The sequence below is a fragment of the Ceratina calcarata genome, unplaced genomic scaffold (assembly GCF_001652005.2).
Source record: "Ceratina calcarata isolate Rehan_Ccalc_2016 unplaced genomic scaffold, ASM165200v1 scaffold48.2, whole genome shotgun sequence".
NCBI classification, from domain to species: domain Eukaryota; kingdom Metazoa; phylum Arthropoda; class Insecta; order Hymenoptera; family Apidae; genus Ceratina; species Ceratina calcarata.
The window spans coordinates 1,114,837-1,140,061 of NW_017172225.1; the positions used below are offsets into that span (position 1 = coordinate 1,114,837).

The 25,225-nt window shown below is 50.0% G+C and overlaps 1 protein-coding gene across 21 annotated transcripts in view; it reads left to right on the forward strand.

Moving 5' to 3' along the window:
- Eph (Eph receptor tyrosine kinase) overlaps window positions 1-25,225 on the forward strand; it is an 86,636-nt gene that overhangs the window by 5,606 nt on the left and 55,805 nt on the right. For all 21 annotated transcript variants that reach the window (XM_018029310.2, XM_026815938.1, XM_018029314.2 and 18 more), the window contains one exon: window positions 22,124-23,054. In XM_018029310.2, coding sequence (XP_017884799.1) covers window positions 22,925-23,054 — 130 coding nt within the window. In that variant the 5' untranslated portion in view covers window positions 22,124-22,924. The remainder of the gene's footprint in view (window positions 1-22,123; window positions 23,055-25,225) is intronic.

Sequence of the window (25,225 nt, forward strand, 5' to 3'; positions counted from 1 at the left end):
TTTCTAAAGTGCATAAACTTTTGGGATTGACTGTCACTACATCCTTAACGAATCCATAGATTTGCATATACACTCTCTAGCCGGGATTGATTCTTAGCGGAGACGGCGAATTAATAATTGCGCGCGATTGAATTAATAAGCTTGATTAAAACTCGCCACTGTGCCGCCGCGAACATATTAGTCACGATACCATCTCGAACTCGGAATGATACCGTTCGAAATTCTTACGACTCCGGCTGAGAAAAGTTGTTACGCTCGTTGGGAGATGGTACATACCTTGATGCGTATCAAATTTCAGTCGCGCAATACCCGAGAGAACGTGGAAAGAAATCAACCGTGGGCCGGGCATTATTAATTCCTTTATAAAAAGTCAAGTACCAAGGAGAAACAGTCTTGCGCAATTTCATTTACATAGGATTTTTATTTCACCGTCGGGAGAGGCCCGCGTGAATTTTTATGCCCCCGTACCTGTGGAAACGAGATCGAGAGATCTGCCAGAGGGTGAATCGATTTCGATCGACTGCTGCTCCTGGCTAAAAGTATTTCGTCAAACATGTTTAAAGCGTAGCATGTAATTATTCGATATTCATCGTGCTGGTGCATACGCATAAAACAATTCCTATATAGTTATCATATTTCTGCGTCAGACTCTTCGCTAGAAATAGCGTAATCGAGAGCACCTGTGCGATGTAACGATAATTAGAATGAGCGCGGCATCGGCGAAGATGTTGCGCGAATATCGCACAAGGGTGAAAGGTCTCCCGATTTATCTATCTGGAATACGATTTGTTAGTTTAAACATAGAATTCGAGACAATCGTCGGGTGTTGGGAGAATTTATCGCGAATCGTTTACGCCGAGCCTTTTTGATCGATAACTCGCCGACGACGGTGACTCCGTAGCCCCGGTTATCTAAGCCGATGTTTTTGCCGGGGAGGAAGACTTATCGTCGTTGACAGTTTCGCATGAATTAGGATGCAGATCCGTCGATGAAGTCGTAGGAAATTTATCACGATGTTATCGAATCTTTCTTTGGTTCCATATCGATAAGAACAGTTTAATCGTTGCCAGTCGCGCTCGCGGGGAAAATCCCCTGCTACTTTTTTTTCGGCTCATGAATTTCCCCGTTGCCGGCGGTAAACGACGATTCATTGTGTCCACGTGGCCGTGCATTCTGGCTTAACGACGGGCCACGTGTTCCCTTTTAATGCGCGATTCTCGTCCGATCGTGAACGTCGCTCAGGCCGAGGATTAACAAGATTCGTTCTTCCTACGAAAGAGACACGCACGGTCGCGCGATAAATCCGGTTAAATCGTTTCGTTTAAATCTTAGACGGCGGGGTGCATTATTATTCGAGCTCGGGGAGGTTCGCGTCGCAGTTTTTGCGGCTCGTTTGAAAAAGCGAACGAGCCAGTCGAAGGATCGGTTTGTTACAGCGATGCGTTCATATAGTTTTTGCACGGCCGGTGCAGTTTACGTCGAATCTCTCTAAACGATAATCGCAAATCGATTTCCCAGGATCGGGGCCCTGGAAAAATGAAGTCTCGATGAAACAGGCACCAGCTCATTTTTTCGAGCGGTGCCGCTCGGTGTTCCTCCCAGCTGCTAATTCGGAATTTAAAGTATAATGTTCGCTGATGTTCATTGTCTCGGGTGGCTTAGCGCACACGTCGGCGAATTACCAGGACAATGCCGGTAATTACCAGGATTTCGGTCGAGCCCCACGGAGGCCGAGTCGCCCCGATGACGATAGAATTTAAAGTTTATTTTCTCGTTGACAGCCGAGCGTGAATGGAGATTCGCCTTATACTCTCGGTGCTCGAGTTTCATGGGAATCTGGCCAATGGCCATGCCCCTTTCCTCGTGCTGCCGCTGCTCGCTATGCCTGCCTGCCTGCCTGCCTGCCTACCTACCTTTCTTGCACGCACCGTGCAGTTACCGATGTACATATGGCTGCGTTTTTTCGTTTTCATTCGAGGGACCATTTTTTTGGGAAGTGGGCGTACCTCTTTCCGGTTTTTAGCCCATTGTGTTCCGCCCTGTCTGATTCTTCTTCTTGTTCTCTTCTTTCTTCATCGTTCCTCTCTCTTTTCCTGTTTTTCCCTCTTACTCTTCGTCTTCTCCTCGCCAAGAATGTACCCGAACTGGTATGCGTGGACGCTCGCTCGCGTACTTAGGTAGCCGTGCTCGCACGCGTGTCTCGAACCTTGTAGCCGATCGGTGAAGACAAATTTTCGTCGAGGACTCCCGGACGACCATTACTTATAATAATTGATAATTAACGATCCGGGTGGTGCCGGGTTTTAAGGTCACGAAGCCGCATTGCGGGAACCCATTAGACCCGGATGAAAGCGCGGACATCGTTTCGTTCTCGTCACCTGGGAGAGACACTCGAGATATACATAGAGATCCGTTGACGACGAAACGCCGGGCCTCGGCCGGCCAATTTCATTCGAAAAAGCCGTAAAGTACAGGTTAGGTTGGCCCGGTCGAAAAGAAAGGCTCGCCTCGCATTGTGGCTCGAGACAAAGGGACATTTTTTGTGCGCGATCAAAGGAACGACCGGAGGAGAGAGGGAGAAAGACCCTTTTACGTTGGCCTGTATCGAGCGAGTTCTCGACTTGGCTTCGACACGCTCGAATTAATGATTTCCTCATCCGTGAGCATTACTTTTTCCTCCGCCTCGCTCCGACGGAGAATCAGCCTAATTATTTTTCCACCCCCCGACTCTCGTTCGATACTTTTACCACCACCCTACGCTGCTGCGCCCACTATCCTCTTCTTGATCCACGACGATCCTGCCGGTTGATCGAGGCCCGTTTCGTTCTGGAAACGCGGTTGCGACCGTTGAATCGGCGACGAAACGCGTTTTCAGGAAGGAGTCTTGGTCAGAGAACAGTTCGAGGCAGGGAGAATGAACCGTTAGAACTGGTGCTTCTGTTGCCTCTCCAGCGAACGGTTATCTCGCGGAGAGGATCAAAAGATTCGGGTCGAGGTTAATCTTCGAAGGCACCTGCGATTCATTTCGACGAATATCTTTTTCGCCGAATTGAGTTTTCCGATATACCTCGATCGTTCGTTTCCCAGGTTTACTCGATCCAGGGATAAATCGTGTACTCGGGTTTATTTGCCCTCGGCCAACGTTCGAACGATCGCCGGTTGGCTTTCCAATTTCCGTCTTTTTTTCCGCTCGCGAACTCGTCAGAGCGTGGCGAAGGGAAGTTTGAAAATTCACGGATCGAGCGACACGTTAATCGAAACCGATCCCGGGTAGAAAAAACTCGATCTCGTTCGTTCGCCCGTGTTTGCTCACGGGATCTTTGATCGCTGCCGTTCGCCTGTCGTGTCCGCGGGAAGAAGAAAACTTTCCGAAGAATCGAAAGGTAGCTTCGCCTCCTTCTTTCATTGTACCGCGCCGTGCACGTCGCACCTTGAATCTTCGGATAAATATTTGACGTGCGAACAGCTGCCGCGAACAGATCCGTCACATAGCGCGGGCTTGTTCTCTTCTTCTTTATTCTGTCTCACGGCGTGCCGCGTTCGAGGAAACGAGATTGAGCGTCGTAGAAATATTTTTATAAAATTGAATACAGTATTTTACGTAACGGTCGACAGAATAGTTCACACGCTAATTGATACTACGTCTGTTTGGTACTCGCGAGTCGGTTACGAGGCCGGAACTTTTGTACCCGCGGGAGCCGAAATTAATTTCACGGGAACACGCGATCATTCGCGGCGCGGAAGAGCCGACGAAGCAATTTGCGTCTGTGGTTTAGCTCGCAGCTGACGTCCGAGCGACGGCGCGGAATGAATCGCCGATATATCGGTTCTCGAGGAAATCAGTCGGTCGATTTCACAGAAATTTTACGGTATTTAACGAACTGCGGCCAAGTGTGAGAAACGGCTCTTCGCAAACAGGCCCCGGCCATTGTGGAAATTCCAGAACGAGCGAGCGTTAGGCGTTTTTCCAACTTTTCTTTGGACTTTTGTGACCGGGCGTAAACGTAGCCGCGGGACACCTGGGGTCCCCGGACGATTTCCTCCAATTGACACCACCGGATTCAAAGCCGTCCGTGTAAAACGTGCCGTTCGTGTAAAAGCCGGACGGAAAATAAAGGCGACGGGGTGGATCCTGCGGGTCAATTTGTACGGGGCTAAATCCCATTGTACGCGAGTTTCACGCGCGCGATATTTCGAATCGATCCCCTTCGCCGCATTCTCTCCCTTCGATTCGTCGCGTCGGAGTCGTATACACGAGTATTTAACTCCACGCGTCGTTACGACGATCGTTATCGGCGACGCTCATTTCGCTGTTCGTAGAACCGGTGATTCAATTTTCTACGCCGGATATTATTAATAATACCGAGAAACGCTATTACAGACGGCTCTTATCTATGTTCATTATCAACGCGAGAGATAAGGAGGAGCGAAGGAATCTCTCGTACGATTCAATTCACTGAGATCAATTCCATATTCCGTTTGCTCTCTGTCCCCTAGCTTTTCCTTTTCTCTACTCGTTCGGAGAACTGGGTTAAGTCACTGTCCGGAGAGGGGACTATTTAAAAAGCACTATTACAGGAGTCGGAGCCGACCTCTTTCTTTATTCTCGAGTCCCCACCACCTGCCCGATAAGCTCGAGTCTCTCGATGATCGCAGATACCATCCTTGGCAGACCGAAAGGTTAATGATTCCGTAGTCCCTCGAAGAAAAGATGAAAGGAAATATAACAGCCGTGTACACACTGTGGCCACTGGTTGCCGTGCACTCTATTTACACGTGCACGCACCGAGCCCGCCTAACGGGACGCACGACTCGCCTATTTATTCATAATTACTGGTGGCCAAGGTTTTGCAGCGAAACCGACCGACGTTCCTTCGTTTATGTTTGATTTACGCCCCCTTTTTAACAGATCGCTCGTTTATCTCGCGGTCCTACGGGATTTCCGAGTGGCAAGAAAAATTATACCTGCTGTTTATACCTCGCAAATTATTTGATCAACGGGTAAATAATCCTCGAACGTTAAAGACTTGCAATTTGTCTGTCGTGGTAAAAGGGATGATGATACTGTACCGAAATCGTGGTTGCAATAGAATTTAGTATAAAAATTATTGGTCAACTGGCGATCCTCATTAACTGTCTAATTGGCAATTTCTATCTTGGCAAAAGGCACGAGTCGATCGTATTCCATAAAAATGATCGATTGTAATTCGGTATATGTGTGTATTTGTGATGAAGTTCATGAACGGTGTCGGGGCACGGGAGCCGGGAAGATTGAGAAATCAGGAGCGTGCAGGGGAGAATGTGTGGCCGCGTGCGTGTTTCCCCCCTTCTGGTTCTTCTTCTCGTTCGCTGCCAGGATATATACAGAGGGCACGTCTACCTTCCTATCGGGCGGCTACATTAGCCTTTGTAGATAGCGCTAAGTGCCCCTGGATATTTCCAGGCCTGCCAATGCCAGCGGATCAACCGGATATCAGCGGAGTGGTACGTGTGCAAGCGGTTCCTCGTCACGAGCCGACCGGTAATAACCGCTCCCGATGAAACAACTTCTTTTTAAGACCTCGGACACGAATCGTGTCACGAGACTCGAAAAATTCCATTTAACCCATTTGCATCGTACTCCGCCACCCATAAATATTATAATCGAAATCGGTAAAATTTTTCGTATAACGGTCGATGCAGTAATTGATACGACGTATCATTTAATGATCGATACCGTATTTGCTGATACTCTTCGATTTTTCACAGTACGCTTCCGTGTTCCATTGCAATTTCACATCAGGATTTCTTTAAATCTGACAAATTAGTGCAGCATGTTTTTAATTGAGATTTGCCGCATAGGATATCTTATGGAACAGTGGAGTAGTAAGATATTCGCGCGTCGATTATCTCCCCGGCCGAGGGTACTAATTATACTCCCCGATGGAAACGTATGGCGTATCGAGATGGGTATCATAATTTTTGCCGATTCCCAATTAGACACGCGACTCATTAGATGTCAGCGCGGCGATAAAGCGCAATAAAACCGATCGGAAGGTTAATGGCTATCGGTGCCGATCGTTTTAAACGATCGGGGCATCTATTTCTTACAATGTCTAGTCGTCGCCGGGCTGAACGTGCGAAGCAATAATTTGTGCTCGTATCGCGGCCGCCGGAACCTAATAAACGTAATGACAATGTCGCGCATAGAGAAATATACGTGTCATGCGTCGGGCTGTAATTTCGTATGTAAAACAGCGGCCATTGTGACCGGTGTCCCCGTGGTTACGTGGTCTACGAACCCTCTTCCTGTCCCGAGGCGACCGCGATTCTACGACGCTCTCGACGCGATAATCTTCAACGTGTCGTTCTCCACGACTCTTTTTACCCCGGAGAACTCCGGTGTTACGTCGCGAACACCGTGTTCCCGAACCTTTCTTGAAACGATGCGCGTACGTCTTAACGAGCGCTAAGTGAAAAAATGTACCGTGACCGTGTAACCGTTTCCCTCGCGCGAGATAAGTAAAAGGGGTGCATACAATTGCCATACATTTGCGGATCGAAGCTCGTTTACCTAAGAAAAATTACACGATGTTACAATTTTTGGATCGAACCGCGTTCGTATTATGTCGCATTATGTATCGGGGCTAGTGTTTGCCGAAAAATGATTAAATCGTACGTAAACGCGGAGATACCCCGATTGAATAAATAATTAAACCGGTTCCCATCGGGGTGATATTTTTCCGCGGTGAAACTGGTCCACGGTTCGCGTCATATTTATGCAACCTGGCGCCTACCGAGACACCCCATTGCCCTAATGTCGCCCGGGATAAACCAACAAACGCGCAAATATTATTTCACGCGTGTCCACCCGCATATATACATATGCTAGATTGCCCCGGAAATTCTCCAAACATTTCGCTTCGGCTTTTCCATTGTCGCGAGATACCGTCGCCGGGATGGGTGGGTACGTCGTTTAAATAAATAAACCTGCAAGCAACTTCCCAATGTAAACGCGGCGCGTTCGCATTAACGAGCTTCTCTTTTCCACGCGAAATTCCATAGCCAAGTGGTTGCTCGTATCGTTTCCCGGTGAAAATCCCGAGGAAAAGCTCCGCGGGACGTTTATCCTTGCTCTTTTTTTCCTCCCCCTCCCACGGCCGTTTTAGCCGGTGATATATTCTTTCGCCGCGGCTGTTCAATATTTACAACTCCGCTCAAGATTTTCCCAGCTAATCCTCTTAAAATAGAACGCGGTGCGCGTTGAAAATATCTGTAACTATTCATAATGAATTTATCGCGTCGATTATACGAGCCGCGGCGCGCTTTTTACATCGTAGCCGTCGCGTGATAATTCTCGCGTCTATTAATAGGAGTCGTAAAAAGTCCGAACCTTTTTCCCCAATAAAAGGTCCGAATAAATAAATAAAACACCCACCGGTTCGTTGGGGCGACGCGAGGTTTCGGGTAAACGCGACGCAAAGCTCGCGGAACGTTTACAACGAAAACAAACGGCGGGTGGCGGAGAAAAATCGAGGAGGGTACGACTCGTAAAAGTCTCGGTGAAGTCGTAAAAACTGCTGCGGCGAATGCAACGACGAGTTACGACTCCGCGCCGATGTCCGCGGCCTTTCCGACCAGTCTCCTCACTTTCACTCTTAGCCTAATGAAAGAAAGAGGAGATTTCGTAGAAGAAACCACCATGCATCGGTATTCTCGCTTTCCGTTTCCACCGGGAACTTTGACCTTTATTTAACCAGGATTTCTCCTCAACCGCGTAAATGTCTACGCGTTTTTAGCCCATTTGCATCTCCGTACACGGCCGGCCACAATTAATAGCTACGAGATTTCGTATGACAATCGTTCGGTACAATGTTCCTAATAAATTTATAACTTTCTAGCCGTTTACTGCGAGACGGCCAGTCCTTGGCGAATCAGAGAAAGATTTTCTGAAAAGAGACTTTTCATTCTTCTGGTCTGTTGTAATCCGGTGATCTCGCGTGTACCAGCTGTTCCTGGATACGCGTTAAAAGTAACTTTTATAGCGCTCCTGGGACCGGTGTCGCATCGCCGGGCTCCCTGTGTTTGTGACCAGAGGCAATTCAGACCACGTATATACGCGATCACTCCCCGGCGACTCGGTCTATTTTCGAAATTCCACCCCACTGCCAACCCCGAAGTGCACTCTCGTGTAGCGCGACGCGTTACAGTTACTTTCCTTTTTCGCCGAGTCGCCCGTGTCCTCAAGGAAACGAGGACCGGCCAAATAATCGGCCAGAATCGGACGACATCGTCTTCGTATGGGATTTCGAATTCAGTAGCGTTCTGTATACTTAATCCTTGGTAGTGCTCGCTTCGCACGAGCCCTCTCGAGTCTTATCTATCTGTCGTCTTCTTGTCTCTCTATTGTTGCTCGTGTTCTCCCTAGGTTTACCTATGCCGCGCGCTCCAGTGACGAGCGATCCTAAAAAATCCACCTTTTTCCATGATTAATGACCTCCGAGTCTTATCTACGTTTCTTCTTCTCGTGTTCGTATTGTTGTCTCACTCGCACAGTCTTCTTTTACCCGTACTGCGCACTCGAACGACGAGCAATTCTAAAAATGCACGTTTCTGAATACACGGCCATATGGCTGGACGCTACGGTATTTGCAATTTGCAGAACTATTATAATAATTATACTATTATTCACATGGGTGTGAACGAATAAGAAGTAGCGTTTGAAACGAGCACGGGGCGATGACTCGGGTTCAGCCCGAGGCAAGCTGACGGGTCCTGGGTATTTGCAATTTGGAGAAGCCACCTCTTTCGGTATCTAAGTATTTTAGCAGGCCCGTAAATATTCGCGCGAGGGTTTAAAGCGCGTTCCCCGGGCATTCTCGATTCGCGTAACGCTGACCACCGCCGCCCTGTGCATTTTTAATTTATCCGCAAACATCTGCCCAGTTATAATACCTGGGAGTGGTGTGGTGTACGCTCTGCTCGTAAAAAGAAGGAAGAACGCTGCTCAATTTATATGTTCGTCCTTATTTGAACGGCGCTCCTCCTCGCGGGTACGAGAGAACAGAAACTCCCGACGAAATGAAAACGAGTTTTGGTGCTTTACAAGTCCGCTACTTCGGGTGTCTCTAAGGAATTTTAAAAGGGCCGATTTGTCATAGTTTCCGGCATCCCGTGCGAGCGTACATCGTCGGTCGGCGAGTCCTTAATTGGGAGACCGGCTAGATGGCGAACGCGCGAGGTGGCTGAGAGAGTAGCTGGTTTATTTTTCCAGTAATTAAAAATTCGAACATCCCGCCGGTTCGGCTACTATTCCCAGGGCTCGATTAATTATCGCCCCGAGTGCCTTTCATTGTCAGGATCATTCATTCGCGGAGGCCCATTACGCCGTAGAACCGAAAAAGGGTATGGAAGGGGGGGCTCGATGTAAAAAAAGCCGACTCGAAAGGTCTTCTCTCGCACCTTCTACTTGTCGCAAGCACGGCCGCACGCTCACCGAGTTAGCTCTCTCGGTCGTGCCCGTAGATGCGAAATTGTGCAAAAAACCCACCGCCGCGGACAACCGCGTTTAATTTATTCCGCTGCTCGTATTCACCTCCGGTTGTACCGTTAATTCGGTCGATTCGTCGCTTACAATACCCGACCGGCCAATTAACAATTATCCCGATCAGAGATAAATTATACGTTTCCCGCTATAAATTAAACGCTAGACGAGACCCGAAAGAATGGAAACGGTGACCGGTAGCCTCGGGAACTCTGAGCAAAATCAGATTTTCAACGTCGACGCGTCTCGTTCCACTTGCCTCGCGTTCGCGGTCGTCGCGGTCGTTCTCGTTTGTGCATCGAAGTCTCCACGCTGGACGCTTATCCTTCGTAGCTCGGCTCGGCTCGCGTACGAAAAATTCCAGTGGACGAAATAACGAGAACTTTCAGCGACGCATTATCGGGCCGGCACGAAGAGAGCGCGCAGGGAAAAAGCCATCGCGGTCGTGGAAGGAGAGAAAAGAGGCCTGGCATATTGTGTAGTGTCCGTGCATTAGCGGGACTCTGGCACGCTGGAGTATATCATTAAATATGAGAGCCGCTGAGTCGGGAGCAGAGCTCGATCGTTTCTTTTTTCGTTTCCTCCGACCCTCCCCCGGCCCACCTTTCGTCTTTATCCGCCCTCCTTCGACCTTTTCTCTGTCTCGCGTTACCTTCTCTCTCTCTCTCTCTCCCTTCCTCTCTCTATCCGTCGCTCTCCGTTCCTCTTCGAGTCCAGCGTTTCAGCATCTCTCGGAACACGGCACTTACCTTCTCCCTCCCTCGCTCTTTTCACCTCTCTCGTTCCATCTCGGAACCCCGACTTAGGTGTACGAACGAGTCTCCGAGGCCTCCTCTCGGTCGTTCTCTCTTCTCCATCGAAACTCTTTCTTCTGTCGCGATGCCTCTTCTCTCTCTCCCTCTCCTTCCTCCATCGGCGTCTCTCGTAATTGGCGTGACATGCTCTCTCGGTCCTTCGTTTCTATGGTCAGCTCCGATGGAGAAACGGAGCGTGTGCAGACGATCGACTCTCCTCCGTTCGTATCGCGTCCTTCGAGGCCTCCGCAATCCCTCGCAAGGTTGCCGGTCCCGGCGATCACGAATTATGGATTTTCCTTGTTACGATTTTCCCACGAAGGTAATAGCAAAGTGGAAGATTGTGCCCAGGCAAAAATGGAAAAACTTACCGTATGAATCCCCGGCGTGCTTTGTATCTCGAAAGTTTCAGTTGATGAACTCGCCGTGACGAGATGGTACTTTACCATCGCGTTCTTCCACTCCTTTTTCTTTTCTTTCCTCGTTAGGGATGTATTTTTATGATGATTTCCTAGTTAACCGAAACCCCAAGCGAGAGTTCCTCTCGCTCTCTCTCTCTTTCTCCTCGCTGTCTATTTTTAAGCTGTTCATTAAAACTAACCAGTCACTTTGCATAGTAACGCTTATTGCCGATTGTCTCGAACTTCCCGGCGCCTTCTCGTCTCGTTACTTTCATCCCTTCGAAGCCGCCTTCGTTCAATTTAAGAGTTCTTAAAAACGAGTCTTACTACCTGCAATTTACTTACAGATCTCTCACCTTTCGATCTTCTCGATTCTTGTTCCGTTTCTGGGCCGTGCGAGCGAGACGGCGATAGAGAGAGTGATGAGGAGAAACGTGGACAAGACTCGTGGCTGTATATTCAATGTAATTCCGAATGAATAGGAGATCGTTGAAAGATTTCGTAGGAAACCGTAAATTATCGAACCGGACGGGACCCTGTAAATTATAAGTTTACAAGGTTCCTCGGTGGATTTTTTAAGAGCGCGAAGCCGTGCCGAATTATTCGAGTTATTCGCGGTACAGCACGCGCCGATGCGTCCCGGTTGATTGGTGCAGCGCAATGATCGTTGCATTTCCAATAATTGCGAGATCGATCCTTGGAATAGCTGGCTCCCCTTCCGGTTTCGGGAGCCGGTCCTTTTTTTTGACTCCTCGACGAGGAAATATCGGAACCGATAGCTCATCCGACGTGAATTACGCCTCGTTGGTCGCTCGACATTATTTAAGCGGCTGAGTTGCGCGGTTATAACCGCGCGCGCTCACCCTTTCTCTCCACCCTTTCCGTGCGTCTACTTCCTCCAATTTTTTTCCCTCTCATTTTATCGCTCTCGCCGACACCGTACGACCGATGGTCGCGTATATACGGTCGGACGCAAATCGATGCCAATCGAGGAAAAAAAAGGAATCAGACGCCTCGATAAACTCGGGGAAAAGCACCCCCGTGCCGATGCGAGATACTCGCGTTCTACTCCCTTCCACCCGCCTTCCTCCTCCCTCCGTCACGCTCCGATCGTTTTACCGGAAAAATGCTTTCGAGGCTCGCGCAGACCTATTAAATTGCACGGGAGACGAATAGACCGTTTCGGTTCGATCGCTCTCGCACGAAATTCGTGAAAAATTTATTACGATATCTGAACGGGAGTCTCGAGCCGACTCGGGGGTGGGCGCCGAGGCATTTTTCATCCGGGCGACGAGAAAAGGATTACGTGGGAATTCCGTCGGTCTTCATTATCGTCTTAAGTGGGATCGTTCGGGATATGGGTGGTGCCGGTCGAAGGGTTGAGCATCTCCGAGACGCGCGCAAAGTAGACGGTAATCTCTCTTCCGGTCTCGGAGATTATAACGAATGTCCCCCGGTCGAATGACAGCTTTATCCCGATAAAATATCGCCCCCATTAGAATTAATACGGACGTTTTTCTGGCCTCGAGTTACGAGTTCTCTGGAAAAGGGTGGGCCTCGTTAATCGTTTTTTGTCCAAGACGCGAAACCGCGTGTTCCGCGTGGAAAAACTCCTCCTCCCCGAAGATTAAGCCAGAAACCGGCTGCGTCTCGCGCGAGAGTCGTTCGAAATCGAGCGTGAAACGCTGGAACCGTAGCCTTTCCTCCCTGACGAGCCGGTAATCGCCATCGTCATCAGTCGTGCGACGAGAAACGCGAAAGCAGAAGGAGGACGAAGCGAAGACGAAGAAGAAGAAGAAGACGGGAGCTGTATCAGCATCAGCTGTTGCTTCTCCTGCCGCGTGTCCGCTGCTCTTCTTCGTTCAGCAGCCATCGCGAGCTCTCGGGGTCATTAAGAATCCATTAAGAGTTTTCCAAACTCGGGAAACTAAATATAAACTACGTAGCCAGCCACGAGGCTGGCAGGTGGCGTCGTCCCGGAGCAGCGCATGCACGCTTGCTTTCCGCCTGGCGAAAGGGGATCGCGCGGTCGGTCGGCCTCTCCGACGAACCCGGCGCTGATGGAGGAATCGTAATTCCGGGCACGTATGTTTCCGTCGTCTTCTGCTCCCTCTACGTCGACGTGTTTTTCGAGAAAATGACATAACGTGTACGCGATGCTATAGTTAGATCAGGACGAATACGCGGAAACGTCATGATGAGATTACGTGCTCTCGAATACAACGGAGCAAATTATGCTGGAATATGTTATATTATGTAGCCGCGACGAAGAACCTTCGGTTTTTATTTGGCGGACGTTCAAGTTCGTTTTAGGCACGCGATTAATCCTTGCCCCGCGTTCGTTCGAACGACCACCGCCGCCGGGTCGAGATTCCTCGGGCTACGGGCAGGTACAAGGAGAATACCATCGGCCGAGTCATCGGAACTGGCTGACGTCTTCTTCGAGCGGATCGATGACGAGTGAAAGTTAGGCGCGTGATCGCGTGCATACGGAATCTTATCTAGCCGAGGTGAAAGTCTCTCGGTCCATCGGGTGGTTCGATCGTGAGCCAAAAGGCCCTCGAAAAACGATGTATCCTTCGACGATCGCTTTATACGCTCTCACGAGAGCTCCGTGTTAGTTCCTCTCTTTCTCATTCCCGGTGGATTAATCATCTATTCACGCGCGCTGCGGCTTTGTCCTTCAGCGACAAAGTCTCTCTCGCTGGTGTACATTCTCACAATTCTCGACCTAGAAACCATCCGGCTGTGATGCGCTGCTCTCAAGAATTCCAGCTCGCGGTGTTTTTCTTTTCGCGATTCTCTACGCCTCGCGTCGCATTTAAATCGCGCCCCTAAGCGGGTTCGTTGATCCTCGCGTATACAGGTTGAGTCGATACGAAGTACCGTTTCGAAGCATCCTCCGTTCGATCGAATGTGTTCGAGGGACGACTGTGGTCGTAGTTCTCATCGTAATCGGAACAGGTGATGAAAACGATGGGTACATTAGTTTTGAAACGTATCGAATATTTCTCCGGGTGAATTTTCGTTGGGATTTGACAAAGGAGCCGCGGAAGTTCGACTCGCTGAATTTTAATATACCGTCGCGCCGAGGGATGCAAATTCGCGTTGGTCGTTTTTCAATAAAAATTCATTTCGAGATAGGCGACCATTGGCATCGGGAATGGGAACTTCTCAAAGCTCGGCGGCTCACGGCTGCCGTTCGATGAAGCAAGTTCGGAGCAAATATGCACCGCTAAATTGAACCCGGGCGAAGCCCGAAGCGAGACAAAGGACGGACGATAATGACGACGCGTATGCGTCCGATGATCGGGAAGATACACTCCCCTGACGACGAGCACTCTTCAATCTCCTCGATCAGCCGAGGACGGACGGGAGTGCAACGAGATCGTACCGAGGATGTTTTCCGCAAACGACACCCGAGTGTCCGCGACGCGACGGGGAGGGAGCGCGGGGCACCGGCAGGGATCTGGGGGTCCCACGAACGGTCACCGAGCGTCAAACTCATCCCAGAGGAAGCAAAGGCAGCATGGGGTTTCCGCCCGCAGCCCCATTGCGCGATCCACAATGGGGGAATCGTTCCATTAACGAGCAACCGTTCATTAGTCCTACACTCTCGCCGGTAATGGTCGTACCGAGGTCAAGTTAGTCCGCGTGCACCTGACGTCAGACACAAAAATTCCGACGTCGCTGCAATTTTATGCGTGTTCGCGTGGTCGTAGGATCTGTTATTATTGAGAATCCCTCAGGCGTTTCTGGCGGCGCTCTATCTTCCGAGCAGAACGTGGGGTCGAAAATATCTGGTCAGATAAGTTCTCGAATCCCTCTCGGGATCGCCATATGTCACGGGATGACTCTGCCCCTAAGTTTGTTTGGTCTGATCTGCGCAAAAATGCGGCGGGGGTAGGGATCCGTGAAACGAAAGCCGGCAAAGGAAAAGACGACAAAGAGATAATCCGGAAACGGTGACTAGAATTCCAGGACGAATCGTTTCCGCTTCTTCTTCTTCTTTAGCCGACTGTTTTCCAACGACAAAAGAAAAGGAAGGAGGGCGGCGACAAATTTGATCGTTTCCCCCGCGGCAAGGAATAATCTTCGCGCATTGTGCGCGATTACGAACGGGCTTGATAATGCTCCGGGCTGAGGAAAACACGGGAAACGATGGTGTCCTTTGAGGAATAATTTCGTTTCGCGGAACTCCGGGAGACGACCGACAAAAGCTTCAAACTTTCCAGTCGAGAACTTTCCGTTCGTCTGTATTTATTGGATAAAGTAAGTGCGCGTCGCGTTTCTCGTGAGGACCCCGAGTCTCCGACGACGACGACGACGACGACGACGACGACGACCTCCGGCTCCTACTTGATCCTTCGTTAGACGCAATTTAACTTTAAACATTAATATTCCCGGTAATTAAAAACCTGGGGATGGACTCGCTTCATCGAGGGATGCTTCGGAAAACTTTCGGAGACTGTCTCGGCTCGCGAAACAGCAAATTCCGCCGATGAAATCTCATCGAACGTCCCTTCCGCCGACTTTTAATTAGCTCGGAATCGGAGGAAATACGAATCGTACGGGGTGATCAACGTTCGTTACGATTACCAGCACCCAGGGGTGATATCAATGTGAGAAAACATCCGACCGGTGATAAACAGAGGCAGACGCAGGGTGGTCCGTGGGCCGGTATTCCGGAAGTTATCTGCTCCAAATATAGAGCAAAAGATCCGCGAGGTCGCGGAGAATGAGAGAGAGAGAGAAAGATGACTCGGCCCGGCCGGGAGGAAACGAAAGCCATATGGCCCTCTCGTGCCTAGGAAAGAAACTGCCGGACGGGGGAGTCGAGTTTGGGCACGACCCTCCGTGAAATATAGGACTCTGACTGGGTAGGCCTCGCGAGGAAAGTTTACGAGGCACGCGAGACTCTCGAGAGCATTATTGCCGGCGAAAGACACGAGTATATCACCCGCGCTCCTACCGTTTTCCCCCCCGACGGGAAACTCGTACCTGGCGTTCAACGCGGCCTCGAGGCGCGAAGACCAACAATCCTCCGGATGACCCACCCTCTCAACGATGCTGTCTCTTTTCCGCTTTTTCTTGTAAAAACAAGAGCGGTAGCTAATGGTCGAACTACTTTGACGCGCGAGATCGTCGTACGCGTTTGTCACCGACGACGGGATAAGGAGAGAGGAACGCGGATTACCATTAGCCTATCACCTGCACCGGTACACGCTTCGCCTCGTTCTTTCTCTCTCTCTCTCCCTCTCCCTCTCTCTTGTTCTTTTTCCTGGGTTTGGTCACCTGGCGAAAACCTGATAACGGCGCGTTGTCCGTTGCACCGTTCATTCCTCGCTTTCTAACCGTGCCCAGAAAACGAGCAGAACGAGCCGAGCTTCGGAGGGATCGCGTGACTGATCGCTGATGGACTCGACGCGACGCGGTCCGACGAGACACCATTAGCTTTATCATCGAGACTCGGGTACACGATTTCCGATAACATTTCAGAATTCTTTCTTTCCCAAAATTTTCATTGAAATATACGTGCATTTACCTCCTTGCTGGTTTACATAAAAGTTCGCGGAATATTCCTGGGTCTTGGGAATTCGTCGATAATTCAACGTTTCCTGTCGTTTATTGTCAGCGAATCTAGGTGCGAGAAAAATAGACAGGATCGTTATTGCGGAAGGTAACGGGTGATTATCGTGGAACGTGGATTTCGTTCTTTCCCTCGGTGCACGTACTTAAGTGTCTACTTCCCTTGCGTGAACTGGGCGATTTCGCAGGCCTGGGATCACCGTACACCGATCATTTTCGCGGACTCTCATAATCTCAGAAAATCCCGGCATGCAACCCGAGATAAAACAGATACAAGACGCGTTGCGCAAGTTTAAAATTCTTTAAACCGAGATATGTACAAACGTGTGCGCGCAGTACACGAAATTCTCGATTAGCCGGGAGATCCGCTTAGGCATCAAACTCGTAATTATCGACCTCGATATAACTCCGCATCTAATGATTTCATACGTTCTTAATTGAGGTTGATCCTTCGTTTTCGGACCTATCCTTCTCTCGGAGTTGCTGCGAAGCGTATAGTTCGCGCGACTCACTTTCACTCGATGGAAACGACCGCGTGCACCCGGTTGCGAAAGATGCATACGGTTCTCTGCATCAGGTCTTTATTTCCATCGAGCAAACGAGAAACGTAAGCTGTGAATTTATTATATGATCGATTATTAGCAATACTTAGGACTCCACCTTGTATCGTTCTTCAACAAATCCTGTAATCGTTATACATATGAATCGTCAATGAATCGACTGACGCAGTGGTTGAAACTATTTCAATTCGCGAATGAAATGCGAACCTCTGGGTCGACGGTCGAGCCTCTATTTCAAAGAAGAAACGCACAGGGCTATGGATTTATCGGATGATTGAGTATCTGTGAGATATTCGATACACCTAGTCTCATCATTCTCCTCGGCTCGTAATTATTATCCAATGAAATGTTAACAGGCTAACGCAACGCTTTAAACTATCCCCGGGGAATAAAACGCGAAGGACAGTTTCGATGGGAAATACCGCGTTTCCGTTGATTAGTTTGCGACCTATAAATGTTTGACCGGCGGCGCGGACAAACGCCGGTCCGGCTTGTGTATCGCGTAAACATTGCGAACATTACAAATATTGTAGATCCGCATGCGCTCCGAGTGATTTACGAGGGTTCGTTCATCGGAACGATGCGCTCTCTCGTTAAGGTGCATATGCACTTTTATCACACCAAAGTATCATATCAAATGATTGCTTTATTCTTATCTTTTAGTAGAAAACATTGGACACGAATTGTTTATTCGATAGAGCTCGTTCAACGAATGCACTCTTGCACTTTAGTAAATGCATTTTTTCTGAGGTTCCTTTAATGGAATCAGTGACTCTCCTCATTCGAAATGATTGTCCCTGAGTACGTCTATCGTGTGCAACGTCGATGCGGAACGGTGATACGAGGATACGATACAAGTGGATATGGGCCTTTAGAGGATCGCGCGCAGCATGCAGCCAGCAGAGCGGTTTCCCTCGGTAACCCCTGTATTTTCGTAACGCCAATTGGCTTGGAGTGGCGTGTTTTCGCGAGGAAACAAAAATATGCTGACGCGATCGCGAAACGCGGGTGCCAGCCAACATTATTGTTTTTAATTAACGGCGGTGCCGCGCCGCTTGAAAAAAGAGGGGAAGCTGCGGCGAATACGAATTACACAGCTAGACGTCGAAAAAATTCTATTATCCCCCGTCTCGCTTGTTCCTTCTTAGAAAACCGAGAGAGAGAGAGAGAGGGAGAGAGGTTGAGAGAGATGCGAAGAGGGAGAGGACGTTCTAAATTCAAAGGGCTGTTTTTAAATTCGTAGCAGCAAAATCCGACGAGGAGGACGACGCTGCTGATTCCTTGGAAAATAAATCTAACGACCGGTGTTCTCTTTCCGCCTTCTCTTTCTGTCAAAGCGATCCTTTCAGCTTCCGCCCTTCTCCCCCCCCCCTCTCGTCTTAAATTCATCGGAAATAGAATTTATCTCGCAGACGTCTTTTGCGGTCTCGCGACATCGAAACCGAGAGAGAGAAGTTGCGAGCAAAGAAATACTGGTTTCGCTCGGTACAGTTTCGGGAAAACGAAAGCGAACTCCAGAGTGGTGATCACCAGAAGGTATAATAATTTCGTGGAACCTCCATCCCCTATCTTATCTTATATATTTCGTTTTTTCCTTCGGCCGAAGTATACTCGTCTTTCCTTTGTTACGTTTACGAGTCTCCGAAGCGAAACCCTTCACCCTCTCGGCAACACGCTTCTGTCCTCCCTCCTTGCTCGCTCGCTCGCCTCCTCGTTCTTCTCCGGGAGCAGCATAGCCGTGAAATAAATCCGTATATTCCGGAGGGTCTTAAATTCAACCGGAAATAGAATTTGTCTCGAGGCGGTCACGGAAGCCAATGGCGCGAGGAAAGAGGAGAGTGGGAAGAAACTCTCGAGGAAGAAGAGACGGTAGTGTGCCGGGAGAAAAAAAGCGGCGTTTCATTGAGGGAATTCGCGAAGCAGGAAGTCTTCCGGTTTTCCGAAACGTCATGGTCCAAGGAGGAACACGGGGGGCGGCGGCGGAAAGAACGGCGGGCGAATTTAATTTTCTCGCAGGAATACGAAAACAAATCCGGTTGATTTACGTTCGAGGATCGAGATGTTAAAATATTCGCGCCGTATTTTACGAGGGAGCGGACGCCTCGCGGTGCCGGGCGGCCGTTTCGGAGACCGAAAGAGCGGGAGGAACGAAACGAGGTTTCGGGTCGGATTGAAATTTTAAATGCCGGTGTTACGTCTCGTGCGCTGGAAAGAAGGTTCAAAGGACGTTTTATAATGCTCGTCGCCGTGTCGTCGACGGGAAGAAGTGCTCGTTAGAGGCAGCGGCGAGCGTTGCGTAGTCTCCGGTTGCACCTGTTCGAGTACTATTAGAGAACGGCTTGAAATTTTCACGAGCCTCTCGAGGGATCCGGGCCTCTGCCGAAATCTGCAATTTGGCGGGATCCATCGTAAGCAGGCAGGCACTCGGAAAGAAAGTCTCTGCGTTCCTGAAGAGAATAGAGAAAAAAGAGCGAGGCCTTTGCACGTTGAAGAAGGTGGCCAACCACCTCCCAAGTGGCCGGCCCCGCGCCTCCTCTCCCCCAGACGATCCTTCTCCATCGTGTTTACATCTGCTCCGAAGGAAGCTAACGAAAAAAAAAAGATGGGAAGATGGAGAGGAGGAGGAAAAATGGGAAATCGTGGCTTATCAAAGGAAAGGCTAGATACTCGGCCCCCTGTGAAAAAGCTTCCGGGCTCTTCTGTCAGGCTCCGGCTACTCCTCGAGCGGTCTTCTCTCGGTTTCTCTCGAGACCCGGACGCTGTTTTCGGCAATTGCTACTGGGTCTTGTCAAAAAGTTGAAAGAGAGAGGCTGGTGAAAAGAGGCACTACCGGATTTCTAGCCCCCGTCCGTGTCGACCACCGACACCGCTACCATCGGAGGACGTCGACGAAAGCGGAGAGAGAGAAGGACGAGGAGAAGAGAACGCGCGGGAGGCGAGAGGAGAGGACATCTTAAATTTTTTACGAGGCCACTCTAGAGCAATGGCAACGGAAGAAGACGAGCACCGAGCCGTTGGAAGACCTAGGAGGCGCTGCGCGCGAGGCTACCAGAAGCAGCAGCATTTCACTGAAGTCTGCAATTTCGCGGATGCATCTTGGCTGGTCTACTGGCTAGAACGAGAGAACGCGCGGGGGGATGAGGCTGGGAAGGTCTTTGCCCGCTTTAGAAGAACTCCTAAAGCGCGCCTTCCACCTCCTTCTCCCTCGGTCCACCTTCCCACTCTACTATATTTTGGTACTCTAGAATTTCGTGCTTCCTCTAGTTCTCCTCCTCGTTCTCTTCGTCTTCGAAACCCTCGTACACGAACCACTTTCTCTCTCTCTCCCTCTCTATTTATTTTCTCCTCTTTTCTCGCCGTCTCCTTCATCCCCTTCTTTTCGCTTCTCTTTTTCTCATGTTCTTCGTCCCTTTTCGCCGAAGAATAGTGAGACGCCGGACAGACCCTGCGGCCGACGACGGCGCGAAAGAGAGATCGAGCGTTGCGCGTGAATCGAACGAAGACGAGCGTCCCTTTTCTCCCACCCTCTCTTTCCGCGTGTGCCCGGCGAGGGTTCGGACGAGCGAGACGGATAAACGCGTGGTATTGATCCTGAAACCCCTTGCTCCTCTTCCCAAACCCTAGCTGACACCCCTACCGGGAGCAACCCCAAAGTTGCGTTCGGTCTCTCTTCCACTCCCCTTTCTTCTCGCTTTCGGTATTTCCCCCTTTCAGACTCGGCTGGATGACTGGTGCACCGAGTAACGCGAATTCGCACCGAGATATGCACGCTTTGTGCACTGGCTACGTGTGTGCGCGACGCGAGTCGACCTTGAACTTGAAGTAACTCTCACGTATGCGCGCCACGCGCTTCTCCTCCCTTCCGTGTCCCAAAGCGGATTTCTCTATCCACCTCTCTCTCTCTCTCTCCCTCTCGGCTCTCGTGTGAAAAACGCTAATCGATCGAGAACAAAAGACTCGGACTTAATCACAGGATCGAACACGAGGAGATAAAAAGCCTATAGCCGATACGCGTGACGCGTGTGCGGAAATAAAAGAACCGAGTGTCTGCCTCGTACCACGTTGTCGTTTGGCACGCTCCGAGAAATATCCGAAGAAACAGTGATCCCTGCACAGTCATCGGGCTTAACGGTACAGGTGCCAAACGATCCTCGATCCCTGCCGTTAACGGGCCGATCGAGGTCTGAGCCAATATCACAAATATAGTGGTCGACTGGACGTTTATTCTTTGCTGGAGTCAGTTCCAAGAAACGATACTATACAAGTGCGCCGACACCGTCCAGATTATTGCACACTTTTTACCATTACTCGTAATATTTTCGAATCGAGAGATTTAATGCAGTAACTTTCTCGCTGGTGCAGTCGATTTTCATGAACTCTGTACACGGATGAGCGATCGGTGGTTGGTTTGCTATAAAAGAAGCTCGTTTCCGGTCGATGAATCTCGGTATACGAGGTCCCGGTCGGACGAGCCACGAGGTTTATTCGGGCGAGGGTGAAAGACTGGCTTCGGCGAGTCCGATGAAAGTAAACCGCTCGGGAAAGCCACGGGAAAAGCGTCGCCCAAGTTTTCCTAGCTCCTCGGGGTTTAACTCGATCGAACCTCCGCGTCGTTCTTAACCTTCGGGACGAAAACTTTTACCGGCGTTCGATTTTCCCAGACCATTCTTATACAGTACGTAGGTATACACAGGGTTTTATTCGTTTCTTACGCAGCCAAGAATTTCGCATTGTGTGTCAGTCTGGAGTTTACGAGCGCGGTGTATTCTTTACGCGTTATAACGTTACCCGCTTTCCAAACTGCACTTCAACTTTGCACTCTGTGTACGCCGTGTACCAGTAAAAAAGCAGAGTAGTACCGGTGGCCGTTCGAAAGCACGCTTCATAAATTCGGAAACTTTTACTCGTACCGTGGACCATTCGAAGTTAGGCAGAGCCTCGTATAACCGGGATGCTGGGATATATAAAGTTATTACCGAATTTTTTGACGAACATGTAACTAATTAACGTTTCATTTCCCTCGCTAAGACGGTATCTTAGCTAATTTCGTATCGTTCGCTCGTAACACTGTGGAACGACGCCAAAAACCGTAGCGTTGTTTCCATTTAGGGATGTCATTAGTAGCGCGAAAAGGGGATGGAAATAGAGTCGCCGGTGTCTCTATTCGGATTGGGAAGAAGGCGAAAGGGTGGAAGCTTTCGAACGGGGGATATTTCGCGGATTTTAATTAATGCGGTTCATCTTTGTTTCTTTCAGACGAGAGGAGTCGCGAGAGGAATCCAGTCGTCGTCGCCGGGTGGAAAAAAACGAAACCGGTGGGGGACAGAGAGAGAGAGAGAGAGCCGGGAGGATCCGCGACGGAGGAAATGCGACGAATCTCGGCTCGTCATTAAGAGAAGCAACCCTTTGTAGGTGAAACGACCGAGAGGGTGGCGCGCGGGGGAGAAAAATCGAACGCGTTTCTGGCAAGTCGCACGGCGACACCCGAACCACTTCCGGCTACACAGACGGTAGATGCAGCCAAGTCTGCGAGTTCCGCGGAGCCTAATCGCGGCCAAATCTGCGACGAGCTTTCAACGACCGGCCTAATCGCCGCTGATGGCGTAGAACGAGTCCGCGGCCGATAAAAAGTCCGAGCGAACAATAAGAGAGAGGGTGGTAGGTGAGTTTGGTCGGAGCGGCTTTCAACGAGTACACTGGCCTCCCGATCGCCGTTGATGGCGTAGAGGCGATCGTATTCTTCGAGAAGCTCGTGGACGGAGAATAAAAGGGTCGAAAGCTACTTTCGGGAGGGAGACGGCGTTGCGTCGCATCCGGAAGGGGTTGCGCGACCTGGAGCAGGAGCAAGAGGACGAGGGTGGCGGTGGTTCGAAGCTGGAGGAGGCAGCAACGAGGAGGGTGGTTGTTGCACGTCGTGGTCGCGTGACGTGCGGAAAGAGCAGACGAAGCGTGGAGGAGGCATGAGGAGGAGAGAGTGACGACGCTGCTGCCGGAGCTGCAGCCTCGCACAGATCGTGAGAGGACCGGCGGCCCCACGGTGGGGCTGCTGCGATAAGAATGGCCCCCTTCAATATGGCGGGCGTAGCAGGCCTTCTAGCCACCTGCGCCGCCGCTGCTGCTTCCGCTGCCCACCTTCTGCCGTTGCTGCTGTTGCTGATCTGCCCGCGAGGGACCCACGCGGAACAAGGTGAGAGCGCTCTCTTTCCGTCTTTCTCCGACCCTACCATTCTTTACAGCTCGATTCAACCGCGTGTCCTCGCTAGATACCGCGGCAACCATTAATAACTCGCAACAGTCGCATCGATCGAGACTAGACTCGATCGATGCGAACGATTTTTTCGTTCGGTATAATGTAAATAGAATAGAACGCGAACGATAAGATTGGTCTTGGCCGTCGCGACGAAATCTTTATACGATCGAATCGACCTGTAGCTGCATTTTGCTCCGATCATAAAGCGAGATGATAGTCTGGTCTAGGACAACACCTCGGGATACGATACGCCATTGCGATTGCTACTTTCCTCTGTATACTTAGCTAGATGCATCGATTAAGTTGTATGCCTGCGCCCGGCAGACACGGGGAACGATCGCGATGCAAAGAGGAGTCCCCTGATACGACTCGGAGAGTCGTTCTATAGACGGCATAATTGTCAGTTTCCTCGGTTCTCATTTTTACCCTCGATGGATTTCGATTTCTCTCGGTGACTCGATCAACATTTGCGCTGGTCGAATGTATTTTATCCAATCCTAAAAATCCTAAAGACGACGCTGCTCCTCGGCTCTGAATTCGAGACTGGTCGCGTTAAAAATTTGATGAAATTGCTTCGCTCGGTTTTTCAAAATGGTAACCGATGTTCGTGACCGGAATCTACGAGCGTCCAAAAAGGCAACGAAAGAAGACCCTTAATCTAGAAATCGGCTCACGTAGAGTAAACAGGCCCTGCTGAGTTTGCCGGTCAATTTCGAAGAGAGGAGTCTATGCATGCCCCTCCACCGGGTTCCTTCCTGTGCTCCTTCGCGTCGAAATGATCCCCTTTTAATGCCGCGGCACTAACTACCGGCAACTTCGAACGATCCCGCAATTCGGAAGATTGGCCCACATTACGAAATTATCGTTATTCCCGGACGAGGGATGAAGGGGTGCGGAACCTGGGAACCCCGGGGGCGCCAGCGACCTCTCTTTTTCGGTATAAATATGGAAAACGTTCCGGCTAACTCTAAAGCCCCTGAATAAATTTCTACCGTCGTTATAGATCACTAGACCGCGGACTCTTTTAAGAAGTCCAAGGATGTACGAAAGATCGACGATGAAACGCGTGATGGAAATTCCTCTCTCGATCTCGTTTTCTAAATTGACATTGATAAATGTTGCATTTTCTGGGAAAAGTCGCGATCTATAGATCACAATCCTATACGGGGTGGGAACTCCGAGATTTCGAATACGCGTGATAAGACTCATCGTTTCCTAAATAAGCCGCGCGGATCGCGGAAGAAATTCTTGGAGTTTTCCCGGGGCGAGAGTAAATATTCGACAGGGCACAGAGATCGAGTTCTCGGCAAATATCGACGCTACCGGGTTACCACGGAGAATACCGATTAAGTCGCGTACGTTCGAGGGTTCTATGTAGTCTCGGCTAACATCCAGCAAGTTCCTCTCGCAGAAGCTTGATTCCCCGCATCTTCGACGGTACCAGACGTGCATATCAATGCATATCGATTCGCGCGAGTCGGTAAACTTGCGGGAAAGCCCGGCTAATCTCGACGATACGTAATATCTCAAGAATAGCTGTGGTCGCGAGATTGAAATAATAGATAGCCGCATCGATTTCTGTCTCCCGAAACGTTTCCTTCAAAATTCAGGTCGGTTTCTTTTAAAGATAGGGAGCGACGGTTCCAATTTAGATTCAAATTCAGCAACTTTCCCTCGTGCTTGTACCGCGTTCCTCGGGGAGTTCCTCGGTACGTAACGCGTTTAATGGAACTTGCGAAGGATACGCGTTTCCCCGTGGACCGTGTCTGCGCAATGGAGACTGCTAACTCGGTTTCCTTCGACCTGCACGAAACCCGAGAACTCTCCTCGTTACCCTTGCCTATTGGCCATCTCGACTTCGCTCTCCGTCTCCCTCTCTTCCCGACTTCTCCCGTTATATCTCTGAATTTCATTCTTCGACCGGATCCCGAGAGGTCGGCTACTCGCGTTACAGTGCGCGCTCGTAAACATCGATTCTCTTCGATGAATCCGTTCTCTTTCGAACGGGCCTAGCCGCAAAACTTTTCTCCCATTCGTGGCGCGCGCGACGTAAAGAGAGCTCGTTGATACGCAAAATCGATTTCGATATCTTTGGGTATCCTCCGTCG